This window comes from Pelecanus crispus, chromosome 11, assembly GCF_030463565.1.
Source record: "Pelecanus crispus isolate bPelCri1 chromosome 11, bPelCri1.pri, whole genome shotgun sequence".
Classification (NCBI taxonomy): domain Eukaryota; kingdom Metazoa; phylum Chordata; class Aves; order Pelecaniformes; family Pelecanidae; genus Pelecanus; species Pelecanus crispus.
Window position 1 is genome coordinate 28257154 of NC_134653.1, and position 17913 is coordinate 28275066.

Consider the following 17913-nt stretch of genomic DNA (forward strand, 5'->3'; position numbering starts at 1 on the left):
TGCCAAGTGACAAAAAGAACCCAGATAAAATCATTTGGATTTAATGACAGTTAACATCAGGTGTTATAATAAGTCTGTTTCTCTCTCCAAAGGCCATTCCATCCCGCAGGAAGAAGCAGGGTCCCTCCGCTGGCTATTGGTGTTAATAGTGATGGTAGCTAATAGGTTGGACTGATGATCTTAGAGGTCCTTTCCAACCTTAATGATTCTATTCTTGGTTTACTTTCATTAAAAAATAATCCAGCCACCAAGCCAGGAAACATGAAATTAATTATTACTCTACCCTTAATTGGTTTAGTGGTGGACTTGGTAGTGTTAGGTTAATGGGTGGACTGGATGATCTCAAAGGTCTTTTCCAACCTAAACAATTCTATGATTCTATGATTCTATGCTGGCTAATAGGGATGGTGCCTGTGGCGTAGCAGGAGGACCATGCGGGACCAGCCCTCCTTTGATGCAATGAGGCATGGTGGAGAGAGACAACTATTTCACTCTGAAGCATTTCATTTGGTATTTCAGAGACCTTACAGCCACCAACTCAGGCTGTCCGGTTTCACTCTGTGCTCGTCAGCAAGCACCATCTCCCCGTTTTCAGCCTTTCTGGGGGGCTCTCTCTCTCCACCGACTATGGGAACAACTTCAGACAATGACCTCAAATACTGTGTCCAGTTTTGGGCCCCTCAGTACAAGACAGACATTGAGGTGCTGGAGCGTGTCCAGAGAAGGGCAACAAGGCTGGTGAAGGGTCTGGAGCACAGGCCTTATGAGGAGCGGCTGAGGGAACTGGGGTTGTTTAGCCTGGAGAAGAGGAGGCTGAGGGGGGACCTTATCGCTCTCTACAACCACCTGAAAGGAGGGTGTAGTGAGGTGGGTGTTGGTCTCTTCTCCCAAGTAGTTAGTGATAAGACGAGAGGAAATGGGCTCAAGATGCATCAGGGGAGGTTTAGATTGGATATTAGGAAAAATTTCTTCATGGAAAGAGTAGTCAAGCGTTGGACCAGGCTGCCCAGAGAGGTGGTGGAGTCACCATCCCTGGAGGTGTTCAAAAAACGGGTAGACGTGGCACTTTGGGACATGGTTTAGTAGGCATGGTGGTGTTGGGTTGATGACCTTAGAGGTCCTTGCCAACCTTAATGATTCCTAGTTTTTACTTTCATTAAAAAATAATCCAGCCACCAAGCCAGGAAACATGCAATTGGTACTCTATCCTTAATTGGTTTAGTGGTGGACTTGGTAGTGTTAGGTTAATGGGTGGACTGGATGATCCTAAAGGTTTTTTCCAACCTAAACGATTCTATGATTCTCTGATGTTGCTTTTTAATCCCTGACTCACAATCTGCGCTGGATCCAGCGGCGTGCTGAAGGCGGCGGGACGAGGCGACCCTCCCCGACCGGCGACCACCGTCGCCGGTCGGGGAGGGTCGCCTCGTCCCGCCGCCTTCAGCACGCCCAGCGCTGCCAGGAGCTTCCACCACCCCCGGAGCCTGCCCAGCTGGCCGGGGGGGACAGCGCTAGGGGGGGCCGCTGAGCCGGCAGGAGCAGGGCCGAGCTCTATGGTGGTGGCTTCGCCGGCCATGGGAGCCGAGCGGGAGGCGCGGGCCTGCGCTGCCTTCTACGGGGCGCTGGGCATCGCTCAGCCGGTGCTCTCCTGCCTGAGCTGCCTGCGGCAATTCGCGGGGTAAGAGGATGGGCCCCGGGGCAAGGAGCACCCGGCAGCCCCCGGCCACGGCTCCGTGTCCGCCTCCCCCCCCCCCCCCCCCAACCCCGGGAATCCGCCGGCGCGGATCTCGGCGTCCCCCGGGTGTGGGTACCCGGTGCGGGTCCCCCGAGCATCCCCCCGGGGGCGGGTCGGGAGGTGGGGAAGGCTTAGCTTGCCCCCCGGCAGGGGGACAGAGCCACCCGCACTTGCCATCATCCCCTTCCAGCCCGCTCTGCAGCAGCAGAGCAGCAAGATTTTGGGATTTTTGGGCCCTCCTGCCCCCCCCCCAGGCTTGCGTTTGCCAGAAGCGGCTGGGTTGTGGACTCTGAGGAGTTCCCTTCCCTCGCCCCCCCCCGCCCCGCCATGCAATGCTGAGTGCAGTTGGGAGAGAGGAGCATCCCAAGCCGCGGCACCCCAACCCTAACCCCTATCAAGCCAGGGCACCTCTACCCCAATCCAAATCAAGCTAGGGCACCCCAACTCTAATCCCCACCAAGCCAGAGCACCCCCACCCTAATCCAAATCGAGCTGGGGTACCCCTACTCCAATCCACACTGAACTGGGGCACCCCAATCCTAATCCCCACCAAGATGGGGTATCCACACCCCAAACCCCATCAAGCCAGGCTATCCTCACCCCCATCCCTGTCCCATTTCAGGAGTACTGCCAAGAGATGCAAAGACAAGCACCTGGAGGAGGCTCTCCTGCTGTCGCGGGCGCTGAGTGAGGGTCTGCAGGCGCTGGGCGAGGCAGAGGCACGGCCCCTGCTCCGCTGCATCCTGGCTTTCCAGATGGAGGCAACCGGCAGCTCCAGCTCCTTCCAGAAACTGGAACAGGTCTGTAATGCAACCGGCTGGGCTGCAGCTTCAGAGCTCTATTAGCCACGAGTGTAAGCGATGGTCTTGCCTGGCTCTGCCTGCTGCCGGCACAGCCCCAGCACGGTGCATCCTTACCGGCAAAGGGGCCACGGTGATGCCACAGAGCTCCCCTAAAAGGCATTGCAGCTGGTATCTCTCGGGGGTCCAGGCAGACTGGCTGATTCGGGGTGTCTCTCGGCAGATCGTGACCCAGCTGGCGGTGGGGAAAGAAGCCCTGCTAGCCCAGGAGGTGGGCGCGCTGCTGGCTGGCCTGGCGCCGCAGGGAGAGGTGAGAGCACCCCGGTTGTGTGGTAGCACTGGCTTTCACAGGGGCTTGGCCAGAGCCCATGTGCGACAGGAACGTCCTGGTTTGAGCTGCCTGGGGTCCTTTGCTTCTCTTCCCACCTTGCTGGGGGCTCCCCCTTGCTTGCAGCCAGCAACACATGGCTGCCCCTCACACCAGCCCTTTGCTTATTGCTGGGACAGCTTCTGGCACAGGCAGGACCCTCCTGCCCGAGGCACTGAGCCCCAGCATGTCGTCACACAGGACAAACTGTCCTTCTGCCTCCGCAGGTGCTGTCTCCTGGGGACCTTCAGTCAGGTCAGTCTCTGCTCCTTCCCCTCTGGGGGCTTCTCCCAGCCCACACCACCAACGTATGGGACACCTCTTGCCCACCCAGACCGAGTTCTCTGCGCTCGTGGGAGGGAGAGCAGGGATCAGCCAGATCTGTGGGATTTCTGCAGAGGTCCCAGCAGCACCCAATGGCTCTGCCCACCTGCCTGAGGCAGCTGGAAACTGGACAAGCCAAAGCAACCCCTGCATCCCAGCCCCATTCTTACCCCACATACTGGCAGCACAGACCTTGGTTTAACCGGGAGCAGGGCTGGCTGCGGGCACAGTGCCAGGAGGGCCGGGGACTGATGGTGTCCCCTTGCCCGCAGTGTGCATGTTCATGGAGGAGAGCAGCCTGGGCAGACAGCACTGGCGGCAGAACCTGGCCCCGCTGCTGCAGCGCCTGGCCACCACCTTGCGCTGGGTGCTGCAGAGCCAGCCTGCGCCCGGCAGCACGTGGGGCTGCCTGGCTGTCAAGGTAAGAGTTGAGTTTCGGACGAGGCGGGAAGGATCAGCCCCTGCAAGGACAGGGACATGCTGGAGCCCCCTTCCAGCCAGGCACTGGCAGCGATGTCCAGGAGGGATTGTGGCACACAGCGCCATTTCGAATGGCTGTCCCAGGGGAATCGCTGCTTTTTGAGAGGTGAGGGATGCTGACAGCCATGCCCGCGGCCCCCATCCCTTCTCCTCCAGGCCTGCCTCCAGCTCTTCCAGGCACTGCCGAAGGACGTGGCCCCTCTAGTGTGGAGCACGGCGGGGAAGAGCGAAGCCCTGCAGAGCCTCTTGGGGCTGCTGCTGGAGGTGGTTTGGGGGAAGGTGCGTACAGCCCTGGGGAGGGATGGTGCTGCCTGTCCTGAGGGCCAGAGCGCTGCCATCCTTCACGGTTGCTTTCCCCATTCCCTTCCCCAAGGGGAGCCTGCAGAGGCAGCCCCAACACCTGGGGTGTCCGAGGGACCCTGCGTAGTTGCCCGCGTGGGCATGGAGGGAGGGTTAAATGGGGTCTGCTTTTCAAATGGTGTTTTGAGCTGTGCCTTTGCCTCCCCTGCGAGTTCAGGCCCTGAACAAGGACACGCGGCTGCTGGCGGGTACGGCCCTGAGCATGCTGGTGAACACGGCCCCCCAGCCTGAGCATGGGGCCAGCGCCGTGCTGGCCCTCTTCCAGCTCCCCGACCGAGGTGTGTGCTCTGTCCCAAGCCAGGGATGGCCCCTGGAGATAGGGACCGGCATGTTTGGGTGCAAGGGGACAGAGGCCAGTGCCACTCATCAGCAGTCCAAGCTGGACTCTGCTGCCATGTCCCGCTCTTGGGGTGCAGGAGCCCCAGCTGCCACCGGCCACCTCCTGCAGTCACTCTGGGATGAGCCAGGGCAGTCCACTCTCAGAGCAGCATTTCGGTTTGCCATCTTCCTGCCATCTAATGCAGCCATTTCCAACCAGGCACAGGGGAGCTGAAGTTTGGGGAGCTGGTGGTAGAGGCCCCCCCCATCCTGGAGCCAGACGGGCTAGAGAAGCTGGTGCTCACCAGAGGTTTGCTGACGTGCTGCAAGACGGACATCCTCAGCTGCCAGCTGGAGAGCTTCACCCACAAGGTAGGAGAGCACAAGCCCCGCGGCCAGGGATTTGGAGAGCACCTTGTGCAGGGCTGGCAGCTACCGGTAGGGGCTGTGGATCCCCGGGGGACGTAGCCAGGCTGCACTGCTCCACACCAGCAGCTCCACACACCCTGCTGAGCACGGTGCTTTAGCCAGGAGCTTGCTTTTTCCAAAGACATCTTAGCAGAGATTTCCCTCTCCTGGGGATGGTGAGAAGCCAGGTGGTGCCAAAAGTAGCCGCCACACAAGTGAAGCGGCAGCAGCATTCACCCCCCGGGCGGAACGCAGCCTCCAGCTCTGCCCATCTGCAGCGTCTTTCCATCCTCAAGAGCTGAGGACTTCCAGACAGGGAGTGAAAGCTAGGTTTAAGCTGCTGTAAGAGCAGGAAAACCATGCAGTGCTCTCACATGTCTTATCGTGGGGTTTTCTCACCCTGGAAAGCCCGTGCCTGCCCGCTCCCTGAGCCAATGTGCTCCCGCAGGCCTGCCTGCTGCTGGACGTGGTCTTTCCCACTGTGTGTGCCCTGACCAAGGAGCAGAAGGACTGCCGCTACTACTGCTTCCAAGGTAGGAGACGATGACCCTGCCATGGCGGGGGCGTTTTGAAGGATTCACTGCGCTCATGATACACGGAGCCCCCATGGCACTTCATCTTCTCCTGGGGAAGATGCTTTTCTGGATCTTGGTGGCTGGTTTGGAAAGTGCGATTAATATCTGCTCCAGCCTGATGGACACTAACCTTCTCAGGCTCTTGTGTATCTAATGGGCAAACGGCTCCCCTTGCCCACGGGGTCCTTAAGCCCAGCAGTCTGCAACAGCTCTGACGCATGCAAGTGTCTCGGGCAAGGGCTGCAGCGGTGCTCTCTACTTTTGCAGCCTGCGCCCTGTGGCTGCAGCGCCTGCAGGAGAGCCTGCCTGCCATCTGGCACCTGACGGGGACCCACATCCTGGCCCAGGACACCGAGCTCCTCCAGCAGCTCACCCAGCTGGTGTGGGACAACGCCGAGACCCTGGTAAGGCTGGGGTGCTGAAAGCCCATGCCATGGCAGCCAGACACAGCCCTTCCTTCACCTGGCTTAGCTGCCCTTCCCCTGCCCATAACACACCCCTGCCTGTTTCGGCTCAATCAAGCAAATACAACCCCTTTGCCTGCAGCTGCCTTCCTCGGGCAGGGCAGGGGCACCCATGCTGCAGAGGCCGAGGCACTTGTCACACACGGCCTCTGCAGGGCCATGTCCCAGTGCTTTGCCTTCTGCACGCAGCACCCATGGGTGCAGTCCCAGCTGGTCCACGCCCTGGCTCATGGGCCATCCCCAGCTCCTAACCTTGTGGTTACCAGCCAGTACCGAAAGTCCACGGCCACGGGAAAGCAAAGGGTCTTTCCTGAAGTAGTGAGACAGGAGGGGGACCCCAGCCTAACTTCTCCTGCTTGCCGTTTTTCTCCCCCCAGGTGGAAGGGGTGTCCGAGTTCATCCACAGCTCCTTCCGACTGCTCCTGGAGATCTACCACCTTGAGTGCCAGCACTTCCAGGACCAGGAGAGACCCCTCTACCAGCAGATGCTGCAGAGGGTGATCTCGATGCCGTGGCAAATCAGAGCCAGATATGTGCCCCTGTGTGCCATCGTCCCCTATATGGGCAGCCAGCAGGTCAGGAATGTTGGGGGACAGGGAGGCTCGGTTCTGGCTGGCGCTGCTGCCAGGGTGGCACAGCCTCTGTCTGCTGCCTGTCACCTTCCCCTGCCCAGCTCAGCTTTCCAGCCAGAGGGGCCATTTTAGCATCACCCAAGGGGTAGTATCCGTGGTGGGGTAGTGAGCTGCAGCAACAGTGATAAACCCTGGGGGACTTCCAGTGGGGAGGGAAGCTTTGCCTGTTGATGCCCACCAAAATCTGACCAAAAGCAGCTTGGGATACCAGAGATGCTCAGCGTCATGGGTGACCACAGTGTGGTCTGTACCCAGATCTGTCCCCTGCCATACACAGCCTTCAGCCTGGCAGGAAGATGAGGGTCGTCTGCCTTTCTCCCAGGTGCTGGATGCCTACCCGGACCTGCCGCAGCACCTCCTGAGCTGCCTCGCCACCAACCACCTGTGTCCCGCAGCTGCCGAGGTCTACAAGGCCCTGGTGCGGCAGCAGTGCGCCGAGTGGCAGGGTGGGCAGCCGGGTGCGGAGGTGGCTTTGGTGGAGCAGTGGGTGCTGCGCTGGCTGCCCCTGCTCTCCCAGGCGCTCCGCTCCCCCCTGCCCATCCTGCAGAGCAACACTGCCAACCACCTCCTCGCCTGGACCCTGCGGCAGCTCCCGGCTGCCCAGGCACCACTGGCCACCCAGTTCAGTGGATGGGACACGGCATCGCTCCGGGCTTGGGTCTTGCTGCTGAAGGTGCAGAAGAGCGTGGCAGGGGCCCTGCCGCTGCAGGGCGAGGCACTGGAGCGGCTCACCTGCTGCCTAGGTGCCCGCGAGGAGGGCATTCGGCTGGCAGCGCTGGGTCTCCTCTGCTGCAGCCCCAGCACCAACGAGCCCCTCTCGAGCACCGAGGTGCGGCTGCTGCGGGAGTTCCTGCCCTTCAACCTCAACTGCGACTCCTCCTCATTCCGGCAGCTGCTGCAGGCAGCAGTGAGGAAGGCGCTGGTCCGGCTGCGGGACAGCTCGCTGGCCCAGCTTCGAGGGAAGGTGCCCCGAGGCACCGAGCCGGGCAAGGGAGCAGGGCAGCTCGCCCAGGCAGTAGGTGAGGCAGCTGACCTGGCACCTCCACCGCAGTCCCTGGGGGAATTGGGAGTGGATGCCCAGCCCAGCATCACTTGCTGCCACGCTCTCTCCCCACAGGCTTTGTGGAGTGGCTCCTGCAGCTCAGCATCGCCTCACTCAGCCCGGGCTCCAACTACCAGAGGAAGAAGACAGCTCTGCTCCTCCTGGCCGCTGTTTTGGAGACCTGCACGGACACCTGGAGCCCCGACAAGAAGAAAGGCCAGCCCCCGCGTGAGTACGGGCAGCCCGCCTAGAGCATCCCACCTTGGCTGTGGGGGTGCTCCCTGCCGGCCCCAGCCCACCGCCCCTTGTTCCCACCACAGGGACCATGGCCACGCTGCTTAGCTATGCCAGGCAGAGCGGCTGCTGGGACTTCTTCTCTCAGCCCAATTTGTTGGCGCTGCTGAGCTGCTTGCAGGACAGCACTAATGAGGTGATCCTTACTGGTTGTAAAGCCACCTGCCTCGGCCCCGAGTGGGCTCAGAGGGGAAGGGTGGTGGGCTTCCCCTCCTGCCCTGCCCCAGCTGCTTTCCCCTCCATCTTGTGTCCCAATTCCCCCCACCTCTCCTGTCTTGACAGATCAGAGACTTGGCCTCAGAGCTGCTTGTCCACTACTTCCCAGCCACGTTCCCCGAGCCCATTGCCCTCGCTCTCTTCCAGCTGGCCCAGGATGCCCTGGGCAGCCCACGAGTGCAGGAGGCTGAAGCCGGAGCCGTGCTGATGAAGACCATCCTGCAGAAGTATGAGCTCCCAGCCTCCCCCTCCCCACAGTGGCACAGCAGCCCCCGAGAGCACATCGGCAGCACCGGTGTCTCGCCAGAGGCTGTGTTTACAACTCAGGGCAGCGATGGCTTGGGTTTGAAATAGCCTTGCAGTGGGGAGCTGGGTAGGGTTGGGGGTGCAGGACCTCAAGCCGGGGGAGGAAGGAGCCACAACAGCATGAGTTGGGCAGAAAACTCCCTCATCCTCACGGCAGCCTTTGCTCCTTCCCCCAGGTCAGACAGCGGCACCATGAAGAGCCTGGCCCTGGAGGCCGAAGCAGCCCCCACGCTGCCCAACCGAGGCCTCTGCTTCGCTCAGCACCTTCTCCACATGCTGCAAGCCCAGTATGCTGCGGCGTGCCGGGACCTGCTGCAGGCAGCAGCCACTGCACCGATGCACGGTACATCCCCAGCCTGGCAGGGCAGCAAGCAGCTCCCGTGGCAGGGCTCCTCCCCAGGAGCTTGGAGCAGGCAGGAATTGTATAGGCAGGACTGAGGCCACAACTCAGTGCTGATGCCACATCCTTGCCTCAGTTTCCCTGTCTTGCTGCTCCACCTGCCCAGCGTGCCCTTCACCTAGGGGCCCTGCTTGCTCCCCTGCTCATGAGCCATTTCAGCAGCAGGCTCAGGCAGGAGAGCGGGGGCTGCGCTGGCAACCGCTGTGACTGGGGGTGGGTGTTTGTGCAGGAGCCATCACAGCCCTGCGGAGGTGCCTGCTCCAGGTGCCGGAGGTGGCCGCCTCCATGCGGGCAGCGGAGTCAGTGCAGAGCTGGCAGGAGCTCCTCACCTGCCTGGTGACCACAGCAAGAGACATCACTTCCTTCCTCCTGGGCACTCTGCAGAGCCAGCAAGGCCCCGGCGCTGATGAACAAGGTGAGCGTGTCCAGCCCTGGGAACCACTGACACCTCCATCACAGCCATCCTTGACCCAGCAGTCCTCCAGCCTGTGGGGAAGGCAGTTGCTTTGCACTCACTGCCTCTAGCAGGGGACAGCAGTGGGGCCAGGCAGGGAAGGTTGGCCCAGGAGTGAGAGGTCCAGAGGAGGACACCCAGTTAAGGATGCTCCAGGTGTTGGGCAGAGGACCCTGGAAACACAGGAGCAGAACAGCTAGTGCCTGGTGTTGGGTCCCTTTCTCAACTGCACATGAGAACAGCAGCAAAAGTAGAGGCAAAAAAACTTCCAGAAGCAGCGAGGCACTGGCCAGATTGAATTTGCTGTGAGAGCAGGGGCTGGCAGAGCCCTTGCAGCAATGGCTCAGAAAGAGCAGTGGGGCAAAGCACAACTGCAGTCCTGAGCAGAACACGTTGCAGGACAGGAGCCACTGCCATTTGTGCAGACTCTGAACAGGGGACAGCAGATACCCCACCCCCCAGCAGCAGCATTCCCCTCACTCTGCCCCACACAGCCCCACTCAGACCAGGCTTCTTCCTTTCACAGCTGCTGCCCCATCGTTTGCAGACATGGGGAATGCCATCGGCTCCCTCATCATGCTGGGGAAAGGCCAGGGGCAGCAGGAGGACGAGGACTCAGTCCTGCTGTCAGAAGAGCACAGCCTGATCCTGACCTGCTGCTGGGTATCAGTGAAGGTAGGCACCCCTCCCCACAGCACCAGGGAGGGGGACACCCCAGCACAGCACCCACCGCCCACCCCACCCCAGCAGCTGGGTTCTCCAGCTGCCCTTGGGGCACTTATCCTCCCTGGGGACAAAGAAGGGGGATCTCTGCCCTTACCTTGGAGCTGCCACAGGCCATCCTCACCCTCTGCCAGAGAAGATGCAACCACCACCCTCCCCAAAAGCAGCCACCTCCCTGCCTGCCCTTATGCAGCCCAGCTGGTTCCCAGGCACTGACAGACTCCAGCTGCAGCAGAGCCAGGCTCCCTGGCTTGCAGCCCTGTGACTGCCCGTCATGGCTCCTTTCCGACAGCCACCCATCCCGGCTTCTCCTCTCCGGTGGCTGCCTGGAAAAAGGCCATCTTTGCCATGCGTGCCTTGAATCTGTCTGGGAAACCACCGTGCTGCTGAGCCTGCGTGTGCTCATGGGCATCCCACCGGCCATGCTGCCTGACAGCACCAGCAACCAAGAGCACCCGTGCTGGGGGGGCGACGGCAGCGCTCGCTGTGCTCCCCTGCGGCAGCGCTGGCGGGGCAGGACAGGAACGGGGCACGACAAGAACAGGGCAGCCCCACTGCCAGTCCCCGTGACCTTCTGCTTCTTCCCAGGAGATAGGACTGCTCTTGGGGGGCTTGGTCGAGCTGCTGCTGGCCCCAGCGCTGCCGGTCGGATTGGGGCCCCTCCTGTCACTCCCCACCCTGCAGACAGCCGCAAGGGTGTTCCAGGAAATCCTGCTGCGGTGCCGGCACTGGGTAAGACCGTGTCCCCCCTGGGGTAGCTTGGCCCCTCGCCCCCCCTCTGGCCCCATCCCTGCCCCAGGCCAACAGCTGGGGGCTCTCGCCAGCATGCCGGGAGGCCAAGTGTAACAGGGCAGCACCTGCTCTGGAGCAGGACACAGGACATGTCTGGGATCCTGGTGTCAAACCCTGTCATGTCCCCACACCATCATGTCTTCCTGCTTTCTCCTTCCCCTTTGCAAAGAGGTTTCTGGGGGTTGGGGTGGCTGGTGGGTGCAGCCTTGGGGGTGTGGAGGGCCTGACCTAGGGCCTCTGCCCTAGGGAGCAGTGGAGGGCTGCAGTATGGGCTTCACCAAATTTTGCGCCACTCTGTTGAACCACCCGGACACGGAGCTGCAGGCAATCCCACAGACCATGCTGGAGCAGGTACCACACTTGTTCTGTCCCACATTCCCCCTGTGCCCTGGGGAGGCCCAGGGCCATGTCCCTGTGTCCCCCCACCCTGGGGGTAGCACCCGCCTGGCAGCTGGGATGCTGCAGTGTGGGGTTGGTGCAGCCGGTGCCCTCCCCTGCAGAGCAGCTGCAGGCTCCAGCCAGCAGGTTTCCAGCCATATCTTGGGTGGGTTTGTTCCTCAGGGCTTAGAAGCACTGAGCGGACCCCGGAGCAGCTCTATCACGCGCCGCGCTGCCGGCTTCCCTATGCTCTTCCTCTGCATCGTCAGTGGGGAGGCCCCGGCGCAGGCACGGCCGCTGCTGACTCGCTGCGTCCAGACACTGCTGGCCTTGGCCACCACGGCCCTGCCGCAGGACTGGGACCAGACCCTCGACCTCCCACAGGTGAGCATGGCAGGCACTGAGCTCCTGGCTGCTGTAGCCCATTTGGGGACAGGGTGATCTGCACAAGGTCCCCTAAAGGGACCCAAGCCGGGTACCCCAGCACAAGGCTGTGCTACTGCAGAGACCTTGGGGTGAGCAAAAAATGGCAGCCCTGGCTCTGCTGCCCATCCCAGCAGCCCGAGAGCTGATGGCCCCTTGGCTCCCCCATCTCTTCCCACCATCTTCCCTCTGCACGGGAGCGTGAGCCCCCTCCCCACACAGTGCTGCTGAGCCCTGCGCGCTCTCCCCAGGTGTGTGCCTTCCATGTGCTGCAGACGCTGGTCCGTGGCGCAGGGCTGGGTGGCGCGCTGCTGCGGCACGCCACGCCAATGGTGGCCCTGGCGCTGCGGGGCCTGGGCTCACCATGCTGGGCCATGAGGAACGCGGCCATCCAGCTCTTCAGTAAGTACCGAGGGGGAGAGGTCAGAGATCCCTGCGGGACCAATGCAGCCCCCGGGGTTCGAAGCCTGGCCGGGGCGAAGTGTGGTGGGCTGGGCAGGGGTAGAGGAGACCTGACGCTGCTTTCTGCTCTGTCCCTGCAGGTGCCCTCACATCCCGGCTGCTGGGCCAGCAGCGGAGCCGTGGGGAGGGCTGCCCGGCGGAGGGGGTGAGCCTGCAAGCCTTCCTGGGGCAGCACCCCCAGCTGGGCGCCGTGCTGCTGGGGGAGCTGGGGGAGGCCACTGGGCCCGCGCTGGGGGGGCCCCGCCTGCACCCTGCACTCCATGCCATCCTCACCCTCCTGGCCCAGCTGCAGCCCGGTGCCGACGATGGCCCCAGCAGGTGAGGGGACAGCAGGGATGCTCTGCCCCTGCCAAGGGTTCCTGCAGCCAGAGGTGGTCCTGCAGTGCTGGGGCTGGCCCTGGCTCTCGGGGGGGTTTTGCTCTGGCTGGAGCATCACCGCACAGTGCCCTTTTTGCTCCACAGCCCCTCTGCTCGCTTCCTGGAGCCGCTGCTGGGGCTGGCAGGGAGCCCCATCTACGCCGTGCGAGCGATGGCCGCCAAGGCGCTGGTGCCGGTCGTCCCGCCGCCCCGGCGCCAGGGGCTCCTCCTGCAGCTGGCCCGGCAGCTCCCCACTGCACCCGGACTGGTCCGCTCACACAACACCATCCACGGGCGCCTGCTGCAGATGCGGGCACTGCTGGCCCCCGCCCCGGGCACCAGTGGGTGAGTGGTCGCAAGCCAGCCCACTGCCCCGGTAGTTGCTCTGTGCCGAAATGCAGCTTTTTGGCTGAAAAGCAGCACCCGCCCTTGTGCTGTGGACCCCATGGTGAGGCTCCACATCTCTCCGCAGGCTGTCGGCCGAGGCACTGCGCCCCGTGGCTCTGCAGCTGGAGGTGCGGGGCTGGTTGCTCACCCCTGCCCAGCGCTGCCCACTTGTCCGTGACACCTTCCTCCAGGTCCTCGCCCTCCTGCCTGCATCCCTTAGCCACAGCTTCACCCGGAGCATCCGCGACACTGTCAGCACTGAGCTGGGCAGCCTCTCGGCAGGTGGAAAGCTAGGATGTGCCGAGCTGCAGGTACCACTTGCTGCCGGGAAAATCACAGCCGTGGCCTCCCTGATGGCGAGGCCAGCAGTGGGAGGTGGGGACCCCTGTGCTCAGGAAGGCACACACCACACTTGAGGCCGAGTGTTGGAAAGGGGATCCTGGTTTTCCTCCAGGTGGGCTCGGCCATCCTCCACCAAACCATGGCCTGCTTCATGTGCAGCGAGGCAGCCCGCTGGCAGACAGCGAGCAGATTGGTGCCGTCTGCTCACTTGTCCGTCAGCCGAATCCTGACATCCAGCTTGCCGTCCTGAACTGGGTGATCACCGGGGAGGGAGGAACATGCAAGGAGCTGGAGAAGGCTCTCAGGCTGACGCTGCTGGTATGACAAGGCTCAAAAGTCACCGAGTAAAGCAGAGGGTCCCCCACGCACCATGCAGACAGGATGCTGGGTGCTCACTGAGAAGCATGGTGCTCCCTGGGCAGAAGGAGCACGGGTGCGGGGTGCTTGCCCAATTGTGCTGAGGTCGGCACCCCGTGGTGCTGGTGCCACTAACCGTGTACCTTCTTTCCCGTTGTCAACTAGGAGAGCTTGGGGTCGGTGCTGCGAGAGAGAAGGGACAAAGAGTTCCTGAGATTGTACCTTGAGGCTTTGCTGCATCTTTACAGAGACCCCTCGTCGTGGTCCCAGGAAGCTTCCCGTAAGCTCCAGGGCTCCTCGGCAGCATGCCTGGAGATGCTGCTGCACATGGTGGAGGCTGAGTGTCCTGGCCCTGACCTCCTCTTCCAGGCGCTGTGTGCCACCAGCCTGCTGCTCACCTGCCGGTAGGTCCCCGGCGCTGCCAGGGGGCTCTGCCTGACCCCTTCAGGAGATTTTTCCTTAGTCCTTGCTGGAAACAGAGCCACAAGTTCTCGCCTGTAAATGACAGCCGGCTTTGTGCTTGGGTCCTGTGGTCTCAGGGCAGCTTGTGGCCTTTGGACCCCCAGACGGAGCCGGTAGGTGTGCCTGAATTCCCTCTCCTTCCCCGGCCTCTGACAGGTTTGAGGACGAGGACAGCACCCTGGTCGAGCGATGGTGCACGGCACTGGAGGAGTGCAGCCGGTCTGCTTCATTCGAGGTGCTGCGGCTGGCGGCTGCCCGCTCCCTGCAGACGGCGGGTGCCGATGTGGTGCAGCGATCCCTGCGCGCTGCCTGTCCCTCGCTCGTTCCCGTGGCTCTGCGGTAGGTCCTTGCAGGAGCAGCACTGCCCACAGCCCCAGGGTGTTGCAGGTTAATAGGCTGACCCTGCAAAAGGTGATATCCCCTGCGAAAAATTCAAGGGCATTAAAGAAAACCCCAATCATTAAAAAATCACTAGCACCCAAGAGCTTGCAGCCTACAAAAAATTTGTGGGTGGCATTTTAATAGAAGCAGGCAGTCCCTTATGAGTAATAAACTGCATTGATGGGTCCCCTCGATCCCCGTCACAGTCCCTGCCCTCCCAAGCAGTGAGCCCTTGGGTGGTGGCTGTGCCTTTCACAACCCCGGAGAAAAGTCCGTCGGGGAAGTGTTGGCCTGGAGGGGGTCTCATCCTTCCCTGACCCTCCAGGCAGGCGGGGGATGCTCTGGGGAGTGCAGCGGCTTTCCCTTCTCTTCCCTTTCCCCAGGCTGATAAACGTGGGCATTCACCTTCTGCAAGATGAGGAGCGGGAGGTCCGGCATGAGGCCTCAGGTTTCGCCAGCCTCCTGCGGCAGGACCCTGGTGAGCCCCTCCAAGACAGCTGCGTTTTTGTGCAAGACAATGTGGGCCTCCTGGGCCTCCTGCAGCTCCTCCTGGCAGAGTTTGGGGAGCACCCCGAAACCTTCAACTTGCTGCTGCAGCATCTCCCCATCCTAGATCTCAGGGGCATCATGGAGGAGCTGGAGGCCAACAAGTGAGTTGCCAGACCCCTGGGCTGGGTACAAGGGAGCGTGGGGGGCCATGGGGCCGGCCCTGGCTTCACCTGCACCTCGGTTTTCCCCCACCAGAGCTGCCAGCCTGTACAAGGAGGACGAACCCAACGTTTTTGCAGAGCCGGCCGTCCTGGCACGGCAGCTGCTCCCCGTCCTGCTGCAGCTCCTAGAGAAGGCGCCTGCTGGCAGCCAGCTCCATGCCTCAGCTCTGCGCTGGCTGGCAGCCGCGGGCCCCAGTGTCCTGTGCGACCTGCGGTACTGCAAGCACCGCTGGAGCCAAGGTACGGCGCGGGGGGAGCGGGGTGGCACAAAGGCCCAAGGACAGGCAAGCTGGTGTCCTCATCCCCTGGGCTGGCTCTGCCTGGGAGGGTGTCCCTGCCATGCTCACGGCTCTTTCGCCCACTCTCTCCGCAGAGACCGCCGCCCGCTGGGGGATGAAGGCGCTGGGCTGTGCCAAGCTGCACGCGGCCGTGGCCGTGCTGCTGGTGAGGGCTCGGCTGGTGGCACAGGTGCTGCAGGTGCTGGGGGAAAGTGCCGCCACCGTGCCGGGGCTGGGCTGCAGTGCCCGGCAGCTGGAGCAGGAGCTTCAGCTGGTGCAGGGGCTGCTGGCACAGCATGGGCTGGCCCCCACGCTGAGCCAGGGCGATGTGCTGGGGGAGCCGGGACCACCGTCCGGGGCTGCCTGATGGCTCCAGGCGTGGAGTCGCATCATGCCAAGCCCCACAGCCACAAGGGTCCTGGTTCACATTGCTACATCCCTCCGTTTGCTGGATGCTCTCTCTGGCCACCAGGCAGGACTGCAGGTTTGGTGGTGTAACTCAGGGGAACCCCACTGACCGTGCAGGACACGATCCCTTTGTTCCCAATGTTTTGTAGCTCTCCATCCCGAGGACGCCAGTGCAGCATTGCCTTGGCCTGTGCCTGCACTGCTGCCCGCAGCATCCCTGCCCTCGGGTCTGGCTGGGAAGAGGGGGCATGTGCCCCGGAGCCCTCACACCCCCTTGCACTTCTTGACTCCCACCACCTTTTTTTTAACCAACATTTTAGCTCCTCTTTTATGGCCGACCTGGGCTTTTATCCCAAATAAAGAGGCCAAGAACATCCCCAGCATTGAAGCCTTTTAATTCCCCCGCTCAGGAGGGGCAGCGGGCGAGGGGTAGGCAGTGGCAGGGGGAGGTGGGTGGCAGGCGAACGCATTGTGGGCAGCAGCCGGGGAGGTCCAAACCCCAAAGGAAACAAACAAAACCCTCACGGACACCCAGCCCCGTGGGTGCAGCCCAGCTCACAGCTGCAGGAAGCAGACAGGTGAAGACCCAGCACCCGGCTGAGCCCCCCCAGCACCGGAGTCCCTGCCACCACTACCACCCCGGTACCAGCCCTTCCCCGGCACGGGACAGGCTGTGGCCACGTGCACTCCCCCCAGCCACCTGCCCGGCACTGGCCCGGCGGCAGCAAAGGACCCCACCTGGCATCCAGGCTTGGGGAGCACCAAGGTGGGGACACCACCATCGGCACCCCCGGGGGCAGCCGGTCTTGCTGAGCCCCGAGCAGTGCCACAGCCCTGGCTCAGCATGCCCCAGATGAGGGGATGGAGCGGTGCTCGGCGTGAGTGAATCCTAACCCATCCTCATCCACACCCTCACCCCCTCCTCGCCTGCTGCAGGGGCAGCATGAGCATGGCCAAGCTGAAGCACATCAGGTTCTTCAAGGAGGAGAAATTCCTCATCCTGGAGGAGTTCAGCCTCCGCAAGGACATCGTGATCCCCAAGAAAGGCTGATACAAGAACACACTGGCCGTGGCAGCGTGCCTGGGAGGAGATCATGGCCACCATCAACTCCCTCAGGCCCCTGGTCCAGCACACACCTGACAAGATCTGCAAGAAGTGGCGCAACATGGTCAGCGACACCCGCAAGGAGCTGGCTGTGGGGAAGCACCCACTGCTCCACCAGCGGCCCCAGGAGAAGCTTTTCCACAACATCTTCGCCCTCTACAACAAGCCTGGCCTCGGGGCTGCCGGACCCACTGCTCAGCCTCGGCCTTCAGAGGGAGGGCAGCCAGTGCCCCCCCCCCCCCCTCCCCAGGATGCTGCAGGTCACCCTGGACTTGCTCCTGCACAGCCAGAGCAGCGCTGCTGCCGCAGGCCGGGGGCTGCTCTGCCCTGCGGGGACCCCACCAGTCCCCAACCCCACACCGAAGAGCATCCTTGATGCAGCTGGCGAGGAGCCCGACTCCAAGGAGAGCTTGCTCCTGGTGGGACCCCAGGCCAGTGTGGCAAAAGAGACTGATGCCTCCTGGCATGGCCCCCGCAGCCCCCAGCCTGCCTGTGACTGAGATGCTCCTGGCAGCAGCTCCCTGTCCCACCTTGCCACAGGGCTGGGGTGCAGCAGGGATGGCCCCAGTGCTGCCAGCCAGCTCCCCCGAGCCCCCTGCGCCCTTCTGCATCAAGCAATTGCTGAGCCCAGTGCTGGTGCGGCTGTGCCTCAGCGTGACAGCAAGCTCGGTGATGCAGAGCGGAGGGGGACGGGCAGCCCTGGCCCCCCAGCCTCAGAGGAGAAGGGTGAGGCACCCGCACTGTGCTGGACTCTGCCCTCCTCCCTAGCGCCCACCGAGCCGGGCGTGCTGGACCCTCGCCGTGGCTCCCAGCCCTGTCCCCAGGCCAGGCGGGTTGCAGAGCTGCAGCAGCCCTTCCCAGGCAGCAGCTTCTTTGCTGTGGACAAGCTGTCCAAAACCCACATTTTTTCCAAGAGAAGAGCCCACTCGCTCTCCCCGCCAGTCCCTGCTCCCACACTGGGGCAGCCGTGCCCTGCCCTGCTCCCACCGGCCACTGCAGGACATGGAGGAGTCTCTGGGGCAAAGGCCAAATCCCGCAGGGTTAAGCTTTTGGGAGGCTGCAGTACAGCTGGCAGGGAGCAGTCTTGAGCTCTGCTTTCAGCACTGCTGACCCATCCCAGCAGCCCAAAGTGGCTGGGGTAGGAGAGCCACGCAGTGATGGCAGGGGCAATGC

General features: G+C 62.6%; 1 protein-coding gene across 1 annotated transcript; it reads left to right on the forward strand.

Moving 5' to 3' along the window:
* The first annotated feature begins 1553 nt into the window (after nucleotides 1-1553).
* Nucleotides 1554-15594, forward strand: LOC142594599 (tRNA (32-2'-O)-methyltransferase regulator THADA-like). Its single transcript, XM_075719147.1, is given in 32 exon segments — nucleotides 1554-1678; nucleotides 2358-2535; nucleotides 2759-2845; nucleotides 3130-3157; nucleotides 3499-3647; nucleotides 3863-3985; nucleotides 4224-4344; nucleotides 4605-4756; nucleotides 5241-5325; nucleotides 5635-5771; nucleotides 6209-6406; nucleotides 6786-7482; nucleotides 7581-7733; nucleotides 7826-7935; nucleotides 8082-8242; nucleotides 8498-8664; nucleotides 8951-9136; nucleotides 9702-9850; nucleotides 10487-10630; nucleotides 10937-11041; nucleotides 11252-11452; nucleotides 11743-11893; nucleotides 12034-12271; nucleotides 12416-12655; nucleotides 12783-13008; nucleotides 13152-13209; nucleotides 13212-13357; nucleotides 13562-13800; nucleotides 14015-14197; nucleotides 14623-14889; nucleotides 14984-15189; nucleotides 15323-15594. Coding segments are annotated over 32 exon segments (5682 nt in total).
* The last annotated feature ends 2319 nt before the right edge of the window (nucleotides 15595-17913 follow it).